Consider the following 24,614-nt stretch of genomic DNA (forward strand, 5'->3'; position numbering starts at 1 on the left):
CCAACGCCTCTTTCTCGATTGTGGAATAAGTACCCTCAGTACCTCTCAGGGTTCTGGAGGCAGAAGCAATTACTTCTTCTCTATTGTCAGCTCTCTTTTGAATAAGGACAGCTCCCAGTCCAACATTACTGGCATCTGTAACCACAATGCACTGATCATTCAAATCAAACAATTTGAGAGGGCGTGCCTGCACAATCACAGTTTTCAACAGGTTAAAATCATTTGCGCACTGTTCAGACCAGTCATACCTAGCATTTTTCTTTAAGAGATTGCGTAAACAAACGGTCTTGTCAGCAACATTTGGGACAAATTTCGCATAGTATTCAACTAGTCCTAGAAACGAACGTAGTTGATCTTTATTTTGCGGTTCAGGTGCATTACAGATAGCATCTAAAAGTTTCATTTTAGGTTCTACACCTTTGGCTGAAATATGGTGACCTAGATAATCCACACCATCTCTGAAAAACATGCATTTGTCCTTCCTTAAAGTCAACCCATACAACTTTACAATATCTAAAACTTTCCTCACTCTATCGTTGTGTTCTTGCATGGTCTTACCATGTATGAGAATATCATCCTGAAAGAAGACTACCCCTGCAGAGTCCTTGAAGAGATTACTCATAAGGTGTTGAAACACTGCAGAAGCCGACGCCAAACCGAATGGCATCCTGAGATAACGGAACGCCCCTTCGGGAGTCACGAATGAAGTGATATGTCTGGAATCCTTGCTTAATTCAATCTGATGGTAAGCAGAGAATATGTCCAGAGTGGTAAAATATTTGGCATCTTCCAGGGTAGACAACATCTCATTAATGTTAGGAAGTGGTTGGCGATCTATTTAAATATATGAATTTAAATCCCGTAAATCAACACACATCCTAAGAGATTTATCAGCCTTCCGTGCCAAAACAATGGGGCTTAACCACTCTGACCCTTCAATTGGTTCGATGACACCCAAGGAACACAACCTTTCTAATTCACTTTTCAACTCACAACGCATACTCAAAGGTACTTTGCGAACTTTGTGTGTAATAGGTTTTGCTTCTTCTTTTAAAACTATGCGATGTTGGAAACCCTTAAGCTTACCAAGATTATCGCTAAACACCTCCGGATAAGCACGAACCCACTCATTTTCACTCAATGTGGTCACAACATGCACTGACTCAGGTTGTGCAAGTGAAGCGTAATATTGTTTGGCTTCATTCCTAGACAAAACCATGTTGGGATGATTGGGGTCAAGGAAGATATTTAGCTCACCTTGTTCATGCCATCCCAACAAATTAGCACCATCTTTGACAACGTAAATTACACGTGACGTGCACTCGCCCTTAAATTCTAGTTTGTTTTTAAACTTTCCCAAGACTTCAACCCTTTTCCCACCATATGCAAACATCTTAATTGATGATGACGCCAAAAAGATCTCACCCAAACCTTCAAAATCCCTAACATTGATCAAGGTGAATGGGGAACCAGAATCCGCAAGGAATTTGACCGATTTGTCGTTCAAGTTTATAACACAAGTAGGGGATTTCCTCCTCTGAGATTCATTAAGAGATGCAATCTCTACAATACATTCCGCTTCCATGGGGGAAGCCGATCACATTACTAATTCATAGCAATTATCATCATCACCATCGGTATTCTCACACTCTATATTCTTCGCACTTTGTGACGGTGCCCTTTGGGAAAAAGCAATTTTACACATGCGTGCAAGATGACCCTTCCTTCCACATTTAAAAGAAGACTGATTTATAGCAAAGCAAAACTTGAAATTTCCCAGATGCAACCTGCTACCACAGCGATAACATGACAAGGCTTGAGCATCATTCCTGGGTTTGTTAACAAACCCTCCCGGTAAGGTAGTGTTGGGAGTTCTGGGAGATACCGGAACAGTAGCTTTATTAGTTTTTGGAGGAACCTTGGACGTTACTAAATTAACCTCAGATGACGCAGGTGTAGGAGTGGTAGGTGTACTTAGTTCCTTCACGCAAAACTGGGAATATTCAACAGATTTAGCAAGAGTCAACGCAGTCTCCAAATCAGGGTCATCTGAGGACAAAAGTTTCTCACACACTTTCTCGTCACATGTGCGTTCAATTAATTGGTCTAGAATAATTTCATCCCTAAACTCCCTATAATTGCAATTCACAGCCAAGATCCTTAAGGCAGCAACAAAATCGTCGATCGACTCTCCAGGCATCTGTGCATGTTGCAAAAATGTGTGACGTTCCAGAACAATATTGCGCTTTAGATTGAACCTCTTATCCAACGTTTTTATGAGAGAAGCATATTTGTCAATCACCAATGAGTCACCCTCTTCACGAGAACCATTGGATACTCTCGTTTCCTCTAGGGGTAGAGTCTCTAGAATAGATCTGCCTTCAGCTACTAAATTATAAACAAGCAACGCTCTCTTTTTTTTAAGAGGTGAAGGCATCACCATCAATAGCATCAATGTAGGCTTCAAAAGTTGCTTTCCACTGTTTCCAAATCATAGGAGGCGGACCAGGAGACTGTAAAAAGGGAGGTGGAGTGGCCACTTTCTCCATTTGCGTGGGTGAGTTGCTGCCCCAGCCAACAAAGTGAAGATTAAACATAAATGCAAGGTTTAAATCACGAGTCTGCTGTAATACAAGAAAATATAGGTTTCAGTTCTGAAAATCGTCACAAAGACCACATAATGCGTGTAAAATTTGAACAACAACACACACATGATAAATGCGGCAGAAAACAATGAAGTAATGCGCTTCAGAAGGAGTTTAGAATGGCACCATGGTAACCGTCAGAATGAGAGTTGAAACGCAAGCTGGAACACGTTGACACACGCTGATGCAGCGTAGAGCTGGGAAGCGTGTGAGCTGGCGCGTGCAAGATCGGACGGAAAGACGTGCAGAAACCACCAAACAGCAAAAATCGAACAAAATGAAATAATCCTCAGAGAGGCACTCATGGGGAGCAGATACAGAAAAGCAAACACGAAGACAGGAGGACTCGCGTGTAAAGCAGGCAGTCAGGAAACGCGATCAACATATATTGCAGTTGCCTCATCGAGACAGAAGCTTCCAGACGTCCAGCAACATTCGGGACAACCAGCAGCACCAGGCGGGTCCTCGTCGCCAATGAAAAGAAGACACAAAGCGGTAAGATGAGGAGCTCTTCTTTATTCGTCCTGGTGCATAGGTCTCCCAGCAGCAACTGCCGACATGTCGAAGGTATACATTCTACGCCAGAAAATGGAATCCAAAGAGATGTCCCGTGCGGGCTGGCATGCGGGACATTAACTAAAGATAACATCTTTACACAAACCCTGACTCAATAGGAGTCAAATCAAATCAAATACACTTTATTTGTTTTTTTTATATTAAAAATCATAAAAGAAGCATGTTAAAAACTTACAGAAGGTAGTTTAAAAAAATACACACAGTAATTACATCTTTACATACCACTTGAATCTTACAGTCTCCTCTTCAGTTAATTCTTTGACTTTTATGACAAGAGTTCTATACGTTATTGAGCCTCATGGTGGGTTTCCCATATTATACTTTTCCTTTTTTTCAATATGGACTTCAGGAATCCGGTCGTAACACCCACACAATAAACATTTTCCAGCACTTGTAAATATAGAAAGGCGGGACCGCATTGCCTCCAGCCCCTTCTCTTCAACAATGGCAAAATCCATCTACATCTTTCTAGTCTATAAAATTTACAAAATAAAATCACATGTATTGTCGACTGGAAAGACATCTCATCGCGAGGACACAGACAAAGGTCTCTGGTCCAATCGTTTAATGTAGGGAAGCTGACTAATCGATGGACACTATCAAATACGAGTCTTGTAAGAACATACCTGTCATATCCTCCTATACACCAGTCCAGATATGGTTGAATAGTGGGGGATACAAGAATTAACAGGGTTGGGATAACAGTACTTTTCTTCATTTCTGAAACCGTGAGACTGACAATAAACTTTAAAATCCTTCCTAGAAATCGTACTCAATGTTTAGGGGTTACTATAGAAATCAGGTTTACCCAAGTCATTTAAAAATCTTCTGATATAATTCAGCCAAGTGGAATAGACTCATGGCGTCCCCAATAATATCTCTGTTAAATTCTGTACTATTAGACGTCCAAACTCTATGCCATAGTAACAGAGGCTGCATCTTGATCAAATCAGAGATATAAGGAATCCCCAGCTCATTGTGGCAATTATAAATGGAAGAGCTATGCGGTACTACTAATATCAACCTTAAAAAAGTATTTTCCTCTTTTTGTATTATGGCTACATCCTGGTATCCCCAGACTCATGCCCCGTACATAGCTATACTCAAGCATTTAGCTTGGTAAATTTTAAGAAGTATCCCCGGGGACCTTTTACCCAATTTATTAGAAATATTCATCAATATTGTCCCGATTTGCCTTTTGACGAGAAGAGTTCTGCTCTTAACCACCGGGTTCCATGAACCAGAATGATCAGGTACGACACCCAAAGAGGAGAATGTGTTAGTTGCATCTATCCTATCATTCCCTAGGGGCAGGCTTTTACATTTATAATAGGAGTCATCTAGAACTGACCCAGCAGACTTACCAATAGTTTGTCAATTTGAAGGTGGCAACCATTTGAGAATATTTCTTGCCTCATTATTATCTGTACTTCTACCACTAGGTGAAAGATATATGATTTAAAGAAGGTCCTGCAGAAGGTGGTTAACATCAGACATATTCCACCGAAACGCACGTCGACCTTACTGTATGCACCCAACCCACAAGACGGTCATGGAGATTCACACTATCTATATCCCCTTCTGACCAGGATGTGTATGTGCTTTTGGGGTTGTTTGATAGTTTGATTGGTGTAATTGAGTGCAGGTGTGATGGAGTGTGAATGTGATTCGGTTTACGTGATTAGTGTATGATATTATTATAGGGGTCCAGTGAAGAGCACTAGATTGAATATATACTACTATTACAAAGAGAGAACTGGAAACCTTTGAGGCGGGTAAACTGAAGAACTACAGCACCAATCACAACACCCAATACACCATTGGAAAGGGTAGTTTAAGCAGATGGACATAGGCTATACATCTGGCCACCATATACATTACAAAGGTCAAAGAACATAGGGTGTAAAGTAGTCCCTTGTGGGTGTTGTCGTGGGTGTGTTAAATTCCAGTGGGCGTGATCGTGGGGCACGGGGGCGTGGCGTGTGGCGTCTCATCAACCTCAAAGTTAGCCACCTTTACTCCAGTGGGCGTGTCGTGGGCGTGGTTGTGAGGCGTGGCGTCGCTAGACTGCAGCGAGGCGTTCGTTATGGTTGTCGGCGTATCGTGGCCGTCAATCATATATGGCCGTGTAAATGGGCGCGTACTACACACAAAATAAGGCCGTATGCTATAGTAAATGCCCGCAGCGACGCGTTATGGTGTAGTAAATGGTCACGTAAATGTGGGCGTATCGTGGGCGTGGTTGTGGGGCGTGGCCTTGCTCGACCGCAGCGAGGCGTTGTGGATGTTGGCCGTGTAAATGGGCCCGTACTACAAACAAAAGCGCCGCAGCTTCATGTGCAGCTTTCAAAATATGGCCGTATTCTATAGTAAATGCCCGCAGCGCTGCGTTATGGAGTAGTAAATGGCCACGTCAATGTGGCTGTATCGTGGCCGTGCAAATCCACAATATTAATTTGCATACAAAGGGGTGCGCCTACCGACAGCAAGCACACGCCAACATACCTTTTTCATGATTGGACGTGTCAACGTTGTCAGAGGAAAGGAAGTAAACAACAAAAAAAAACAGGCGTCTTCCGGGGACATTGACGAGCCGCATTGACGTTACACTTTAACTTGCTTTGGGCACTTACGGAAATACTCTAAACGGCTCCGTCACACGGCTACACAAAGCCAGGCAGACTACGGAGAAAAAAAGGGGACATCGCTAACACTCAAACAAGCACTCGCAAACACACATTTAGGCAGGACAAATATTCAGAATCTTCACGCACGCACATTTGCACCGGTAAAACATTCCAAATCTGCATGCAAAGACAACGAAGGAAGTAAAGATAACGCACATTCACGCCACACTAGTATGTGAAAGCATCAAGCACACACAAGAAAAGGACTAAAAAACGCGCAGGCACTCAAACCACTAAATAAACGATCACGCACACCCAAACAAACAACTACATAGACGGACAACAAGCACAACGAAGAACATAAATAGAACGACAACGCACAGGCACTGGAAACACCCCTATCAAACGCAAATTAATTCAAAATAATCATTAACACTCACCAGGACACAAAACAAAAAAGTTCAATATAGAAAAAAACGCAGGCACTCAAACCACCACTCAAAAAAAAGTAAGTTGATGACAGCAAATTACTTACAATCAAAACCAACACACAACCAAGGAAATTAAAATAATAACAATGCGCTGCAACTGAAAACAGCACTCAAAAACGCACACTCACGCCAAGACATCATTAAAAGTAGCACTCTCTAGGTCCGGCAATGTACTAAATCAATTTATTCTACGGCCACATTCCAATGAAACCAAAAATGTTGTATACCGTGAAATCTTAAAATAAATTATCCTTTAACATTACAAACATTACACATATACATTTTCTACCCCGGACAACGTCGGGACGGGCTGCTAGTGTGTATATAAAGATATGAAATTGTTGGTCTATGTAGAAAATGTATAAAAAAGTAAAACTTGTGACAAAATGATTTTTATGAATATGTATGTCTTTTTAGATTCCATTTTTCCCTGTTTTGATACTATCAATGTAAATGAATACAAATACCAACTAAAATGAATAAATACAATATTTGAATAAGATGATGATGTATCCATGATGTTTCACAAAATGTAGTTATAACCCATTAAGATTCATACTACAAGGTAAAGAAATAGAGGTCTAGAGGGAGGTATATTATTTATTGTGTTCGACGATGTATATACAATACCGTAGCATTATTACATTGCTAAGACCTTTGTTTAAAGGACCTTAAACTATGCTTGCTCAGTCTGATGGATAGATAGATAACTTCAAATCCATACATATACACATCCACAGAGGTCCACACTCGTACAGACACACACATTGATTTGCAGACTCACACACAAACCTTGTACAAACTCACAGATGGATACCTTCAGTCCATGCATGCACAGACTCCTAGAGACACACATCCATACATATATACTCACACACAAATGCATATAAAATCTCACGGAAGTATGACTCCAGACTTATGCATACACGTCACAAACTCACAGATGCACACATGTATTTGCACACTCACAAATGCCACCAGACCTTGTGATATACAAGCCCACAGGCAGGCATCCACTTATGTAGGTACAAACTTACAGCCAATAAATCCAGACTGAAGCATACACAACCCTCAAACACGCATGCATAAAGATATAAGGACATGTATGTGTAATACTCTGTGGCTCAAAATGTTATATATGAATATGCAGACACACACAAGCAGTAATCCATGCCCACAAAAACAGAGAGATATAGGGACGAGCAGACATGCATGTACTCCCAAAGATAACTCCAGGGCCATCCATATATAAACACATACTTAAACACGTATACCTAAGCGTGAACACGCACACACACATATGCACACACACTCGCTGGTACGTACTCCCAGCCAGATAATGCCACCCCTCTACACACATACTCTAACACACAACGTGTGAGTATGCAAGTACTACCTTAAGGCCAGAAGAGTAATACTTGATTTTATGTTTTTTAGGACGCGCCCTTGTCCGATTTCAGCCCCAATATCCAGGTGCAGTAACTCCAGTCAGTATATTTATCTGGTGAGGAACATGACCAGTCTGTAGGGCGACTCATCAGCCTCTGAGTGTCTTGAACTAAAGGCCACACAAAGACATGGGCACAGACATATACAGAGACACAGCACTCACTGAAGCCACTCACCCTCATGGTTTTATATTGTTCCTCGTCCTTGACTTTAGACTCCAGAAAATATCCCTCCTGTTTCTTCAGGACAAGCAGCCACTCTTGAAGTTTCACCTGTAGGGATGAGAGTGCAAGAAATAAGTGTAGATCTGTCGAGTGTGGTCTTAATTACAAAAAAAGAGTCACTACAGTGCCTGCCACACTTTCCCAGACTGTACGTTCCAGTCATACATTAGTATTGTATGTACGAGCCACACATATCAGGATTGTGAGCACCAGCCCCAAGTATCACAGACAATGACACAGATAATGGTGTTCCATTGTGGGTCCGGTTATTGCCAAGAAGGACCTAGCAGCAGAATCCCTGGTCCATGGAAACAAGCTTCATCACTGGCACTTACTGCTACCTGACATTGTGCACACTTTATGCCTAAAGCATGGAAACAGATGGACTTGACACTAAAGAAGAAACGTTGTCCTAGAGACATTATAAAACATTCCAGAACAACACACAACCAAGTGGAAATATCTAAGCAAACACGTCTTATAAGTGCAATAACCATGTATGGAGCCCGGACACAGCCACACTACAAGTAGTCAACAACACCCTCCTCCTCAACAACAAGAACGACCCCTGGCCCCCAGGACCTCTCTGCAGCCTTCGACACAGGCGACCAGCTGGCCCTGATCAAAGCACAAAAAACACGATGGATTTCGAAGACACTGTCTTGAAATGGTTCACATCCAACCTCACTGTCACCAGTTCTTACAAATAGGTTCCACAAGATTACAGAAATGCCCCGTCTACAGCAGAGTACCTCAGGGCTCCATCCTTTCTCTCATCATCTTTAACCTCTCCATGGGATCTCTCGGATCCATCCTTACAGACAGCAGCATCAAGATCCATCAATATAGAGATTATTCCCAACTCTACCCAAAATATCCTCACCCAATGACATCCTCATACTCTGCCCTGATCTCATTGGATGTCAACTAATGTATTAAAGATAAACCCCATGAAGATTGAATTCTCCCTGTTTGCCACCAGCTCAGAACAGCCACAGACTTAAACCTGGGTCTCCAACGTAAACCTATCGGTCTTAACGCCCACCCCCACCCTCGACACAGCCCTCTCATTCAAGCAGATCCTATTGGCCCCTCCCGAAAGATATTATTGGGATATGCATAAGGTACAGGCGTTCCTGACCCAAGTAATGCTTCATTTCAATTGCAAACCCAGGATGTTCTCAACAAACCAATCACGAGTAGCCTTCGTGATCTCATACTTAGCAGGGGACGCTGCACAGTGGGCAGTCCCTATAGTCAGATGAGACGACCCCCTCCTCCATGATTGGGACACTTCAAGGAGGAGTTCCAAAAGACATTTGACCGCAGGGCAGAAACTTTATCTGCAGGTAAGGAGTTGCTTGAATTGAAGCAAGGTAGCAAGGATCTGTTGGTATGCCTCAACTCCTTCCGAAGATTGGTGGCATATTCTATCAAGGGCTACGGGATGACCTGAAAGATGTTCTAGCGCAAGTGGATTCTCAACGAAAAACCTGCCCCGGGTTAATAAAACTAACATTGCGCCAGGATCATTGCTTGAAGGAACGTAAAGGTGACCCCAGAAGAAGGGAACGAGTACCTCAGCGCTTTGACCAGCCAAAAGACCTCCGAGCATGGATTGACTCCTTCTGAACCCATGGAGATAGGGGCAATCTGGTCTTCTCTCACACCCAATGAACCGGAATACCGGCGGAAACAGGGACTATGTTTATACTGCGGTAAGAAAGGGCATTACCTCCGCGAGTGCCCTGTTAAGCCTAGAAACAGTCGTCCCAAGTTTGGACAAATGGGCGCAGTGGCAGCGGACAAGTCGTCGAAAACTGATTTGCTTGAGAAGTATGGAAGGGGAATCCTTGGGCATTAGTGAAATCCCTTCAGTGAAGAACAATTCCAGTGATAGTTCAGAACACTTCTTCATCAACATGGAGTTTGTTGTGGGTCAAGAAAAAAAACATATCCAAGTCATGGTGGATTCATGGGCCACAGGCTGCTTCGTGGACGAAAAGGAAGCCCTCACACTGGGAGTAGAACTGATTGAGAAGAGAACTCCTGAGGGTGTGTTTGGGGTGGATGGCAAACTCTTAGAATCCGGTCCCATTCGGTTTAATATGAGGGAGCACGAGGTATAGTATAAGGACGACCACTGTGAGTTAATTACATTTGACATCATCCAAGCTCCCAAATATAGGGTGATTTTAGGGTTACCTTGGCTCCAGAAGCATGATCCAACCGTTGATTGGTCTACCTTGACATTAAAGATGGATGGGGGCGTGTCCAAGATGGCAGCAGAGTAGGACGTGCCTACCTACCACTCCTGTCCGTTACCCGGGCCTCACCTGCACAGCTTCAACAAGCACGACTCTTCTGGCAGATTTGGACACTGACCGGACCAGAGACGAGTCCTCGCATCTCCGCTGTGCCTTTCGTGCAGGGGGCCTGCTTGATTCCCGTCTCCAGAGCCTAGGACGTGCCGCGCTGGAAGGGCCCGGCGGCCATCCTGCTGCGGAGGTGATCGGAAGCGGTAGAGTCCGGCACTGTGGCTTGAGGACGTTCTCGCTGCAGTCTGCGGGTGTCCCCCGCTGTACACTGGCCGCAAGTATGAGGATTGAAGAGAGCAGGAGCCGGTACCCGGGGCCTGGAGCACATGTAGCGTACCTCCTTCACCGAGACAAGATGGCGGCGTGGATATAAACCCGCAGGAGGAGTTGTGTCATCCCCTCTAAGGTGAGACGCCACTTAGCGCAATTTGACGGCTGAGTGCGCCAGAACTGTCGGCCATGCCCCTCCGTGCGCTCCCTAGCACCCCAGAGCCCATCACTTTCGGGGCCCCTCACAGATGCACTGGGACCGGCGAACCTCCACAGGAGGTGCATTGTGCCAAGCTTTGGACTGGTGGTGGTGCCTCCGGTTATTGTGCCCTGCCGGACGGTGCCTTGCTCCCAAACGCCCCCAGAGAGGAATGTGGAGTGCGGCATATACCCACTGCCCCTGCTGAGGTGAACCATACTGCTGTGCAATAGACTGCCAGGCGCACTTAAGAGTATTGGGCCCTTCCTCTCGGCGCCGTCGGGCTCTACATACTTCGCCACTAAAAGTCACCACTACTACGCTAGAGCGGACGGATTCGATCAGGAGGGCACGATACTTCCCTCCTACCAGACCATTGCACGAAGACAGACAATGAGGTTCCGTGGATTCTGAACCCGTTTCATACAGGTCGTCGTATCGTGACGATTTTAGTATCAGCGGACTGAAAATGATGAGTGCGGCATGTATGAGTGTTTATGTTATATTTGAGTGATGGATTCACTACGTACCTAGGGATTATGTTCTGAACCCTTGGGTTCCATTTTGTGTGCAGCAGCCATTTTGTGGTTGCCCTCACATAGGCTGATGACTGCGGCCGAACGAGTCCTTGGGACACGTACACCTTTAACCGACTTCTGTGTGACCTGAGCGAGCTGACTCCATTGCCCGAGGCTAACTTGTTAGGCCAGTTCCTTATTCGACAGCTGGTCAAGATAGAGATCAAAGAGCAGGACATTGTTGAGTTTATGGTACATGCACACACCCCTCTATCTTGCTTCTCATCTGTTTCTGTTCCCTCTTTTATGGTCCTTTTATTATGGGTTTTGTCCGGCCTGTCCGAGCAGGAATGTTGGATTTTGCCTTGTCATTTCTGGTGGGCTGGACAACTGAAAGTGGGCTTGCCGTCATGCGATAGGTTTGAAATGTCATTTCGTGATTGGTCAGTTTGTATGTAATTGATGCTAGCCAGGAATGTGATTAGCAGTATAAAAGACAATGTCTCGCACTATGAATGTGTGCAGTCTCTAGCGAACCACCCGTGTTGTGCTTCGTAGACCTCTGTTCCTGGTTGCAGCCAATAAATTTGATCTGTGACGTCACCAAGAAGTATCCCGTGTCTCTGTTAGCCAAGACAGGTGAATACGAAGACATCGGGCGTTTCCCCTGGCGCCGCTGGGTTCCAAAAACCTGGGTCTTCAGTTGGCGCCCAACGTGGGGCGACTTCAGCGGTACCGGTCCAAGCCTGAAGATCGTGAGGAGCTTTGTGTGAAAATTCTGGAGGAAGGCCTACCACTTCATCGACCCCTGTATGTCGTCGTGGTCCGAAAGTCTTTGCTGCGAGGTTCCCCGCTTTCCGACGGCTACGAAGGACTGCTGCCCTGACTGTCACCCTGTCTTGGAGCCTTTTGATGATTTGTAGTGCGAGACAATAGACGGGTCTTCTGGCGACGTCATCGATATTTCAGTTAAGTATGAGTGGAGCGTCTCCCAGTCCTTAGTTTTGTTTTGGGTATCCCTTTGGGATCTTTGATTTGGTACGTGCAAGCTCCAAAGCCGAGGGACTCGTGTATTCACGAGGCTATTGTGTTTGAAAATCCCTTGAAGTTTGAAGCTAGACTAGTGAGCGAAGATGCCTGGTCTTAGTAGACTTGGAAAGATATTTTGTTGTGGTTGTAATAGGGATTCCCGATTGGAGGACTCGTGTCCGGTGCCTCCGATTGGAACTCCGACCTATGAGCTCTATTTAAAACATGGCGTGGGCCCAATCACGTATATTGAAGTATGCATTAGGTATACTAGGAAGGATGGTGTTCTGAAATGGCCCCAATATGGTAGTTAAGACACGGAGATTTTAGACAATTTAGAAGTGAAACTTTTCAAGAAGAAAGCCCGGCCGGCAATGTTTGACTCTTTCCGCCTATGGCGAAAAGAAGCCAAACAGAAATAAATTAAATCAGCGAAGAGAAATAAAAGAGAAAAGGGTATTTCGATAATGCAAGCTGAAATACAGTTTAAAGATAATGAAGAAGAACAAGCAAGTGAGCAGTCGCAAAGGCAACGTAAAATGGCGATTGATAAATGTTATCCAGCTTTGCCTCCTCAGCAGGATGCAGGGAAGGAACTTGAGAAAGATCCTTTGATGTCTCATCTGCTGAATTCGCCACCCCCTTATGTGCAGAGTGCTACAGCACCTCCGCAACCTTTAGTTGCGCAACCTCCAGTTGCTTTGCCTCCTGTTATTGCACAGCCGCCAGCTCCTCTTCAGTTGGCTCCTATTCCTTTGGTGCAGCCTTCTCAAGGGCAGCCAACTTTGCTATCAGCTCCGCTTCCAGCTCCTACGACTTTGTCTCCTGTATTGTCTACTCCTTCTGATGCTACTTCTACGTATACTTTGTCTCATCCTGTTTTTCCCCCGTCCTTCTGTCAACTTCTCCTTCTGTTCGACAGAGAATGACCGATACTGTTACTAGTCTTTTGTCTCCTTTCTTTGGGTCATCGACTATGACCCCTGTTTAAGAGCGTAAGAAATTGCGTAGTCAATTGCCTGGTACCGATGAGCGGACAGTATTGGATCATTTAGCGCGTAAATGGGTTACTGATTCCTCGAGGTATGATTTAGAGTCTGTTATGGATGTTTTCTGTCAATGGAAAGAACCGAAGCAGAGATATGTTTTTGATGTGTACTTTCCTCCGTGAAGAATGGGAAGATGGTGATTTGGGAAGGAATCCACCTGAGTTGTTCCGTGTACAGTCAGAGTTTGCGAAGGGAACTATAGTGGGTGTTGATGTTGAGAGAGCAGTGGCGACATTGTTATTGTTTAGGAGTGAGTCTCCTTCTCAGTCATTGCTTGAGCCTGATCTTTCTGTTAGGAGCAAAGCGCGTCAATATCCAATGAGAGAGGTTCCCCCAGTTTGGAGGGAGGGAGATCCGAATGCTAATCCAATTATTCCGCCTCATTTTCAGCGTGTCTGGGTACATGTTCCGTGGAAGAGATCCGAAGTTTAGGCCCTTAAGCAGACTTTGCCTGATCCACGTAAAAATCCTGCAGGGTACTAGAAGGAATTATCACAGACTGTAGACTCATGTGTTATGAATTTAGCTGATATAGATATGTTGTTTGGAAATGTAGTTCCACAGCCTTTATGGGGATTGATTCGTCATACGGATCATGCGCAAGAGTTAGGTGATACGTGGGTTAATCTTGGTGCTGCAGATGGCAGACAGGTTGGTGGTGCCAAACCTGAGCCTTTGATTGTAGAACTCCCTGGTAGGATCATTAATTATATGAAGACTTTGATGCCTGCTATGCGAGTTAACTGGGATATATTGTCTGCATGTAAGCAGAATAAAGATGAAAGTGTGTCTGATTTCTTTACTAGGTTTGAAGAGACATTTATCGACCATAGTGGTCAAGACATGAGTACGGAAGGTGGTCAACGATTGTTCGTTGATAAGTTTGTGCATAATCTGCTTCCAGAGTTGTGCACTAAGTTGAAGGATTCTGAGAGTTCTTGGGCTGTTTCTTCATCAGCGCAGATATTAGCTACTTTGTCGCAGCAAAGAGGGGGATTGAGGCTTTAGGGGCCGCACCAAGGGTCAAGTTCCTAATATTTGTTAAAGTAAGGGTGCAAATGGTCTGGGATACAACCCCCTAGATCCCAACATAGAACAAATAAAAATTTGTTCTGTACATCAAATTTCACAAATTGACCTCGCACACCAAAAAGCTATATGATAAACACAATATTAGTGCTCAATAAACATTCGTATAGTAACAAAGATAAAATCCAACTGTCCTCCCAAGAAATTTTTCAAGTCAGTTTTCTTCGTTTTATTCTTTCTTTATTTGTTCAAAAACTCGCAGATAAAAAAATAGCCAACGCGTTTCGTCCGAAACCGGACTTCTTCAGGGCTACATTTAAAAAGATACAAAAATATATTTCAATGTGTGTATAGATACAGAAGTACGTGCACAAATAGATAAATTATACAGTTTTAGATTCAAGGAGAAATTTACAAAACACCAGACCATTTAGATATGTACAGCATACGAAAAAAGACTTGAAAAAATGCCTTTGAATTCCAGGGAGAACATGCGCTGTTACAAAACATTTTGTTAAACTAAATATAAACTAATGTGTTATATACAGGGTATTGTTCACCTAACCATGTAAGAGAGAGTCACAAAAGGGCAGTACCTACTGAATTTTAACTGAAATACACAACATAATGTTTGTATAATGGCTCTATGGTCATAGATAATTTTGAATATCTTTTCACAAACAAGAGTCATGAATGGACAATACCTACTGAATTCTAACTGGAGTACACATTGTCAACCAGTTTGTTTATGCCGTGTTCACATACTGAACAATTGCCACATACAAAAAAGCCAGCCGGCTTTTCTGTAAGCCATGCAGAGCCACTAGTCTTTGGGGGATCTACATAACTCGGGCAGAGAATGTTTTTGATAGTTCTGCCCTTTTTGTAAATGACCTTGGGCTTGTCAGGGATGACGCCTTCTGGTAGTATATCCGTTTTTAAAAGGTGCCAGTGTCGTCTCAAGATGTTATATATATGATTACTATACATACCGTATTCAGTTATGAAGGCACATTGTTCATGGGGTGCACTGATATTTTTTTTCGTTTGTTTGAGTAGGGTTTCATGACGTTTCCGTTTTTTGATTTTGTTCTCTGCCCTATCAACATCTTTCTCAGCATAACCTCTCGCTAAGAAATCTTTCTTCATTCTTTGTACCGTGTTTTCAAAATTGGTATCTTCACTACAGACACTCTTCCTCATATAACTATTGCCCATTTTTTCGGTTTCAGGCATATACTTTATTCTTCCCTTAACTCTACTGGATCCTAAAACGAATGGATGATTATTAGATCTGCCAACCATATAACTATAGTAAGTGCACATTTCCATTTTCTAATGAATGTTAAACGGTCCTTAACCCCCAGATAGGTAGGTTCTTTAGGTGACGGTCTTGTCATAAAACTTATCCCATAAAGCCATATTGACTGGACATACGACTTAGATTTTAATTACACTGTCGCTCAAATAGTCCATAAGCCTGTTAGATATCAACAGCTGTCTCTTGCCACACACAGGTTCTTATATATGACCACTTTTTCTAAAACATTGATATATTTACTTATAGAAACCTATTGCTTGTACACCTGCCAGGACGGATGGGACGTGTAACATAAGAATACACTGCGCAAAGGTATTTAAAATAAATTATGACTTTGGAGCTCTTATGTAAATAGTACAATGTGTATCACAGTCAAAATTTCAGTAGGTATGGTCCTTTCAAGACTCTTATTCGTGCAAAGGGACCTAAAAACCACTTATGATTAGAGAGCTGTTATGCAAATATCACAATGTGTACTCCAGTTAGAATTCAGTAGGTATTGTCCATTCATGACTCTTGTTTGTGAAAAGATATTCAAAATTATCTATGACCATAGAGCCGTTATACAAACATTATGTTGTGTATTTCAGTTAAAATTCAGTAGGTACTGCCCTTTTGTGACTCTCTCTTACATGGTTAGGTGAACAATACCCTGTATATAACACATTAGTTTATATTTAGTTTAACAAAATGTTTTGTAACAGCGCATGTTCTCCCTGGAATTCAAAGGCATTTTTTCAAGTCTTTTCTCGTATGCTGTACATATCTAAATGGTCTGGTGTTTTGTAAATTTCTCCTTGAATCTAAAACTGTATAATTTATCTATTTGTGCACGTACTTCTGTATCTATACACACATTGAAATATATTTTTGTATCTTTTTAAATGTAGCCCTGAAGAAGTCCGGTTTCGGACGAAACGCATTGGCTATATTTTTTTATCTGCGAGTTTTTGAACAAATAAAGAAAGAATAAAACGAAGAAAACTGACTTGAAAAATTTCTTGGGAGGACAGTTGGATTTTATCTTTGTTACTATACGAATGTTTATTGAGCACTAATATTGTGTTTATCATATAGCTTTTTGGTGTGCGAGGTCAATTTGTGAAATCAGATATTAGCTACTGCCCAGTACTACGAGAATAGAGATAAGGACGAGGAAGATAGAGCCGACAAGAAGACTAAAGAATTGAAGACGAAAGTTCTCTTACAGCAAGCGTATCCGCCCCGTAATAATCAGCGTGATTATCAGCAACCTCAGCAATATCAGAGAAACTCGCAAAGGTTCGAGTCTTCTCAACAGCGTTTTTCTGTAGGGCCTAATCAGTGTGCGTATTGCAAAGAAGAGGGTCATTTTAAGAATAGTTGTCAAGTTCTGTTACAGCGCACGAATGGTGCTTCTGGTGTGAGAGGTCGAGGTGTTCAGCAAGTTCCACTGTTCCAGTGTCACTGATTGATTGATTGATGGTTCCTAGAGGTAGGGGACGTGGTGTGTTCCCTCAGAATGCGCGTTCCTGTCCTCCACAGAATTCAATGAATTGTTTTAATCAGCAGAATGGTGCGTCTGGTAGGACGACTCAGTACTATGCGGACAACTACTATGTCGAAGGTGAGAATATGAATGGTAATGATTGCTAGGACAGCCATAGACAAAGAGAGGAAGTTGTTTCAGTTCCAGTAGATCAGAGTGGACCTTATGTTGAAGTGATTGCATCAGGTGTGTCAGAGCCTTTTCTGTTGGATACTGGTGCTGCGAAGAGTTCTATTATGCACTCTAAACTCCCTGGCGCACCTTTGTCTGGCTTAACAAATGTTTCCGTAGGTTTTTCTGGCGCCCCAGTTAGTAATCCGTTTTCTACTCCTTTGTCTCTTTCTGTTGGACCTTGTGATTTCGAAGCACCCCTCATTCTGACGACAGGTTGTGGTGAGAACTTGTTGGGATTGGATTTGTTGAAAAGATTGTATGCAACGCTATACTGTTCTCCTTCAGGAGTACAGCTTACATTAGGTAAGAGAGTGATCTCCCCGATGTATTTGTCTAAGGATCAACTTCCAGCTGAATTGTCTTCTCTTCCTGATTCTCTTTGGGCTACTGGTCCTAATGATGTGGGTCTTTTGGAGATTCCGCCATATGTTGTGACGCTGAAAGCGAATGTTAGATTGCCACGTATTCTCCAATATAGGATTTCCAGTGACGGTGAAAGAGCACTTTTGGCGATCATCTATGACCTGATTGAGAAAGGTGTAATTGAGGAAACGAGAGGTAATGTGTGCAATAGTCCGGTTTTGCCTGTTCTGAAATGAACTGATTCTTCACAACCGCCTGTATACAGGTTTGTGATCGATCTTCGTGAGGTGAATAAGATTGTAGTTCCGCAATTTCCAGTTGTGCCAGATATTACTGCTTTATTGACTTTGATTCCAGCTTATGCTACCTGGTTTTCGGCGATTGACTTGAAGAATGCTTTCTTCAGCATCCCGATTGCCGAGGAGAGTAGGGATATTTTTGGCTTCTCTTTAGGAGGCCGATGTTTCCGGTTCAAGCGCGCTCCTCAAGGCTATTGTGAGAGTCCATCCATCTATGGTCAGGCTTTGAAAACACAACTTGATACGATTGTTTTACCTGATGGTGCTGCCCTTATTCAGTACGTAAACGATTTGTTAGTTGCTGCTGACAATGAAGAAATCTGTAAAGAGGCTACTTTGTCGTTGTTACGTCATTTGTCTGATTTCCATCATAAGGTGTCTCTTTCGAAGTTGCAATATTGTTGACAAGAAGTAACCTACTTAGGTCACCTCTTATCGAAGGAGGGAAGAAGGTTGACCCCAGAAAGAATTCAAGCCATTGTGAACATGAGTGTGCCTACGACACAGGGAGAAGTGCGTGCTTTTCTAGGTATTACGTCGTATTGTAGACAGTGGATCCCTAATTTTTCGCTTCTTGCGAAACCTTTGATAGCTCTTACTGTTAAGAATACTCCGAACCCTATTCCTTGGACTGGCGAATGTCAGAAAAGTTTTTCTGAATTGCGTAATGCGTTGTGCTCGGCTCCTGTGTTGGGTACTCCCGACGACAGTACGCCTTTTACACTCTATGTCCACGAGACAGAGGGATGTGCATTGTCAGTTTTGACTCAACAGTTTGGCGATAAGCAACGTCCATGTGCGTAGTTCTCGTCGACTTTGGATCCGGTAGCTAGAGCGTTGCCGAGTTGTTTGAGAGCTACAGCAGCAGCGGCTGTCTCTGTTCGACAGTCTGCTGGTTTGGTGATGAACAATACGTTGATTGTGATGGTTCCACATGCAGTGGATACCTTACTGAATCGAACCAAGACACAGCACTTAACTAGTGCTCGGTTGTCAGGTTACGAATTGACACTTTTAGCGAGTCATGTGCATATAAAGAGATGCAATACGTTGAATCCAGCTACTTTGTTGCCGATTTCAGTTGAGACAGATGTTTGTGAACAGCATGATTGCTTCCTTGGAACAGAGGAAGAAACGAAAGGGAGGATAGACCTTAGGGACACTCCTCTTGGGAAACGTGATGGTACTTTATGGGTTGATGGTTCATGCTTTAAGCTTCCGAATGGTGATACGACTGCAGCATAAGCGGTTACGACTTTGCATACGATTGTTGAAGCTGCACGTATTCCACATAATTCAGCGCAAGCAGCAGAATTGATTGCATTGACAAGAGCGTGTGTGTTGTCAAAAGGGAAACGAGTGACTGTGTATACCGATAGCCAGTATGCGTTTGGTGTGGCTCATAGTTTTGGACGATTGTGGAAAGAGCGTGGGTTCCTGACTTAGCATGGGACTAAGATTCAGCATGGTCAGTTGGTGAATGAACTCCTTGAGTCACTTACTTTGCCGTTGCAGATTGCAATTGTGAAATGCAGTGCGCATAAGAAAGTTACTGATGATGTTGGTCGAGGCAATGCGTTTGCAGATGAAGTTGCGAAAGAAACTGCGAGAGATGTGATGAGTCGAATGTATGTTGCGGGTCCGGCGAGATGGGTTCTGGATAAAAGTATGTGTGAAGATACGATAGAGAGCGTGAAGTCTATTCAAGCTGAAGCTACAGAGAAAGAGTTGAATGAATGGAGAGAAAGTAAGGGTAAATTGGATTCGAATGGTTGTTGGATTGAGTTGTCAGAGCATCAACGATGGTTGTTACCCGATGCGTATGTGCTTCCAGTGGTTACGATGGCGCATGGAATGGCTCATATCAGTGTGAAAGGGATTTGTAAGTTGTTGGCTCCAGTATGGCAAAATGCTGGAATTCCTAAGTGTGCAGAGAATTTGGTCAAGAACTGTATGGTTTGTCTGACGTACAATCCTGGAAGGGAACTCCAACTCCAGCTTGTCATTTTGCGCCTCCGACGTATCCGTTTGAGGCTTTGCAGATAGACTTCATCCACATGGAGAGGTGCAACAACCTGAAGTATGTGTTAGTGGTTGTTTGCTCTTTTTCACGATGGGTAGAAGCATACCCTTTGAAAGATAACACTGCCTTGTCTACAGCTAAAGCCCCTGTCAAGGAATTTTTCCCTAGGTATGGATTGCCGAGAATGGTCTGGAGCGACAATGGGAGTGAATTTGTGGGTCAAGTGATGAAGAGAGTGTGTGATGGTTTAGGAATAAGGCAGAGATTCCACGCTGCAAATTATCCCCAATCAGCTGGTCTACTCGAGTGCTATAATGGCACCCTTAAATTAAAGTTGGCAAAGATACAGGCGAGCTCTGGTTTACAATGTCCAGATGCCTTGCCATTAGCCCTTTGGTCCACAAGAATGACTGTGCATTCACGAATGGGACTTGGGGCCAGATGTAGGTAAGTATATTTTACCGATTCATAAATACCGAATTTTACCGATTCGGTATTTATGAATCGGTAAAATAGAAGGGGGAGATGTAGGAAGAATCGGTAATTGAATTACCGATTCTGTAAGAATCGGTATTTACCGAATCGGTAAATACCGAATGTTGCAAGGGTGCAGGGGGTGTCACTTTGACACCCTCTAGCACCCCGAATTCAGGCATGTGTGACATGTGGCACACAGACATGCCCTAAGGGCATGTCTGTCTGTCACATGTCATAGGTGTGCATGCACACATGTGCATGCACACCTGGAATCGGTATTTTACCACCCAATTGGATTGGGTGGTAAAATACAGATTCGGTAAGGCCTGTGGGACTCAGAAGAGTCCCACCTACATCTCAAAATTACCGAATCTGTAAAAATACTGATTCGGTATTTAACCGATTCGGTAAATTTACTGATTCGGTAAATTTATCGAATCGGTAAAATAGGGCCCCTACATGCCAAATACTTAATACCGGTCGGAAACGGCCGAAATCGGCAGTTACCGACCGGTATTTTGGCTCCTACATCTGGTCCTTAGTCCGTATGAGGTCGTGTTTGGTCGCCCGGCAAATATTTGGGGAGTGCCGCGGCCGACAAAATTTAGCGAGATAGAACATCCTGTGTTGCTTGATTACCTCTATGAATTGATGGCTAAATTGCGTGTTTTGCACCAACAGGTTCATGATTCATTGCCACAAGCATCTGAGGATCCAGGACATGCTATCGAACCTGGAGCCCAACCCTCCTGTTTAACTCATACTACCCTCAGAGAGGAAACGGATCACTGGAACTGGCTGCCCAAAGTATTAGCTGACAAATCCTCGCGAAAATCATTATCCAATCAGTTCCTTTAGCACGGACTTATCCATAATATCGTGGAATTCAGCAGGCATAAAAAACAACTCGGAGAAATTACAGTTTCTCCTATCCCTGGAGGCAAATATCATATGTCTCCAGGAGACATGGTGCAAGGAAAATATCCAAATAGGGAAGGACTATTGGGCACTAGAAGGCAGTGCTACTACGAATAAAAAAGGCCACGCCAGCGTGGGCATAGCCTGCCTACTATCCAACCGTATAAACTGGGATTACAACCATTTCCTAGACCCGAGTAAACTTTTTCAGGTAGTTACCTTGTTTGGGTCAGGCATCTTCTTAGCTGGAACCCGCCTGGCCTTGATAAATGCCTATATCCCTCCTGAAGCGGGTTTTGATACAATTCTAAATAAAATCTTCCTCCATATACAGAGCATTAAGGAGAAAGAACCTGGAACGGTTATCATTTTAACCGGGGACTTGAATTGCAAAATCTCCAATTTTAGTTTAAATCTGTTTTCTGATAAAGTAAGAGAAGAAACGCTCCATATTCCTCGGGCAATATTCCCTGAGAATATATTAACAAATAAACGGGGAGGGGAGAACATGGCGGCCGCCGGCTAGAGCGAGCCGCACGTACCGCGCAGTGCTCTAATCCTCCTATGCAGTGACACAAAGACACGCTCTTACGGAGCTGACAACTACGTGTGCAGAGCTGAGTTCACACGGCAGAGTCATCGGATTTCGCCCTATAGGTGTAAGAACGCCTGCTCCGCTTTCCCCGTACCTGGGTCTTCGGCGGATGTGCCTGTCCGAAGTTGATCTCTCCTCGGCACCCGCCCCTCATCCGAGTTGGAGGCGGGCAGCCGTGGAGCTTCGGCGCGGCCGGGCGGCCGCAGCTCGGGGTTTCCTGCTCGGAGTTGCTGATAACCGCGGTAAAGGCAGAGGAGAGGAAAGGGAACCTCGGCGATCTCACTCAGCTGGAGATTCACCTTCGCAGCTGCTAAACAAGGAGGTAATTTACACGGATGAGGTAAGAGAAATCCGTTCTGCCCAAAGCAAACTTACTGACTTAACAACAGCAGTGGCAAAACCAGGGGAGGCAGTTAGGGGAGACCACCAGCCTAGAATAACAAGGAGTAAAACCAGGGGTGAACACAAAGGGGTCAACTTGATAAAGAAACTACGTGTCCCAGAGTGCAGTACTGGAAAAGCTTTGTTAAAAGATTTGGACTGCCTTGCTGAAGGAATAGAATCAAGGAGAGGTATCTCCGTTAAAGGGGCCAAGAGCCTTAAACAGAAAAAGCAAATTAAAAAGCAAGTTTTAAAAAACCCCAAGGGTGTCACTCCATCATTGCGAGCATACTTTAAGCCTATACCCCAGGTTCTGGAAATTCCCCAAGACATGGCAACATCTAACAGCCAGAATGGTAGCGAAGACTTACTAGAAGTTACTACGGGGGAAGGGGGTGCTTCCACCCAAAATTCACCCGTGATACTATCCGTGAAACAAGCATCTGCTACGTTAGGAGATGCCGCGCAGGTTGTGGATCCCAAATCACGCTCAGAGGTTATCCCAGCGCCTCTTCTAACATTCCCAGGAGCTAGTTCTGTCAGCGAGATACCTAGTACACAGAGGCGAAGGGAAGATGAAGTAGGACATAAAGAGATAATACCAGGAAAAGAAGGCAGACAGGAGGGCGTTAATCAGCAACAGAGAGATCTTGGTGAATTTGGTGTGGGGAGCACCCTCGAGGCTCTTGTAGGATCGATTACTGCGATGAGAGATGAAATAAGACACGATTTTGCAGTTTCGAAAGCTAACCAGATCGAGATAAGGGCGTCCTGCGACATACTGGAGAAAAAAGTCGACAGTCTTTGTGAAAGAACCGAAACATTAGAGAGTTCAGTGGGAGTCCTGACGTCAAACTTGGAGGCTGCAAGATCCAAAATTTATACTCTCCAAAAAGATGGAGAGAGCATGCGGGAGCGAATTGAAGGGTTGGAAAACTTTTCCAGACGTAATAACATCCGGCTTTTGAAAATTCCGGAGGGAAAAGAGGGGGGCGACCTTAAGACCCCCGTAGTAAAGCTATTAAAGGAATCCCTCAATCTGGATGAGCCTGCAGAAATCCTGGAGAACGATATACAGCGAATTCACCGTGACCCATTTCGACTGAACCCAGCAAGAAATAAGCCCAGAAAAGTCTTAGTTAATTTTCTGACTTATGCCTTAAAGGAAAAGGTTCTGAATCTTGCACTGAAGGCAAAAACATTACAGGGCCCCGATTTTCCCTTTGAGATTCGGTCAGACCTATCAAAAACCACACTTGACAGACAATGGGAACTAGGACAGCGTATGGAGAAATTCAGATCATTAGGAGCTAGTGTTCAGATGAGATTTCCTGCATTCCTCCGGGTTATGTATAATAATAAGATGTATAATATCCGCTCTACACAAGATGCAGATGAACTACTAGAAAGTATAAGTGACCATGCTCAGGCCCAGGCCCAGAAAGCTGCGTAAGCTAGCTTTAGGAAATAAGGTGAATAAAATATTGGAAAAAAAAAAAAATTTAAAAAAAGTATATAAGTGTGCTTTAAAAGGAAAAAATACTTAAAGGGTGAGCGGGAAGGAAAAAAAAAAAAAACCCTAAACTACAAAAAAAAAACCAAAAAAAAAAAAAAACCAAGGGAAACATACAAAAAAAAAATATATAACCGGAAAAAGGTGGATAGGAAAAAGAGAAACTAAATAATAAAACAATAAACAAAGGGAAGAGGGAAAAAATCAAAAAAAAAAAAAAAGGGGGGGGGGAAACGGGAAAAAAGAAAGAAAGAAAGAAAAAGACCTAAACAGGAAGGGGAAAAAAAAATATATATACACACACATAGGAAAAAAAAAAAGGTATAAAAGGTTTACCAGAGACAATGAGCTAAAGGTCCTTTGCACACCTATACCTTTTTATTGGGCTGACAATAGCTCCAAATCTAAAATAACTGCAGTGAGGATAAATGAGCATAGCTGCAGTGGGCGTGAAGATGGCCAGACATCAGGCCACAGTAAGTAGGGGGGGTTTTCCCAGGGGGGTGGGAGGGTGGGGGGGAAGTGGAGATAAAATAAAAAGTCCTCAAATGCCTAACAAAAACGTTAGTCTAATGTGCCTTAGGTGTAACAAATTAAA

The 24,614-nt window shown here is 43.5% G+C and overlaps 1 protein-coding gene across 1 annotated transcript in view; it reads right to left on the reverse strand.

Annotated features, from left to right (window-relative positions):
* LOC147710143 (E3 ubiquitin-protein ligase TRIM11-like) overlaps positions 1-24,614 on the reverse strand; it is a 166,211-nt gene that overhangs the window by 92,717 nt on the left and 48,880 nt on the right. Inside the window, exon 2 of the mRNA XM_086920837.1 lies at positions 7,965-8,060. Within this exon, the coding sequence (XP_086776963.1) occupies positions 7,965-8,060 (96 nt within the window). The remainder of the gene's footprint in view (positions 1-7,964; positions 8,061-24,614) is intronic.

The sequence above is a fragment of the Lissotriton vulgaris genome, chromosome 5 (assembly GCF_964263255.1).
Source record: "Lissotriton vulgaris chromosome 5, aLisVul1.2, whole genome shotgun sequence".
NCBI lineage: Eukaryota > Metazoa > Chordata > Amphibia > Caudata > Salamandridae > Lissotriton > Lissotriton vulgaris.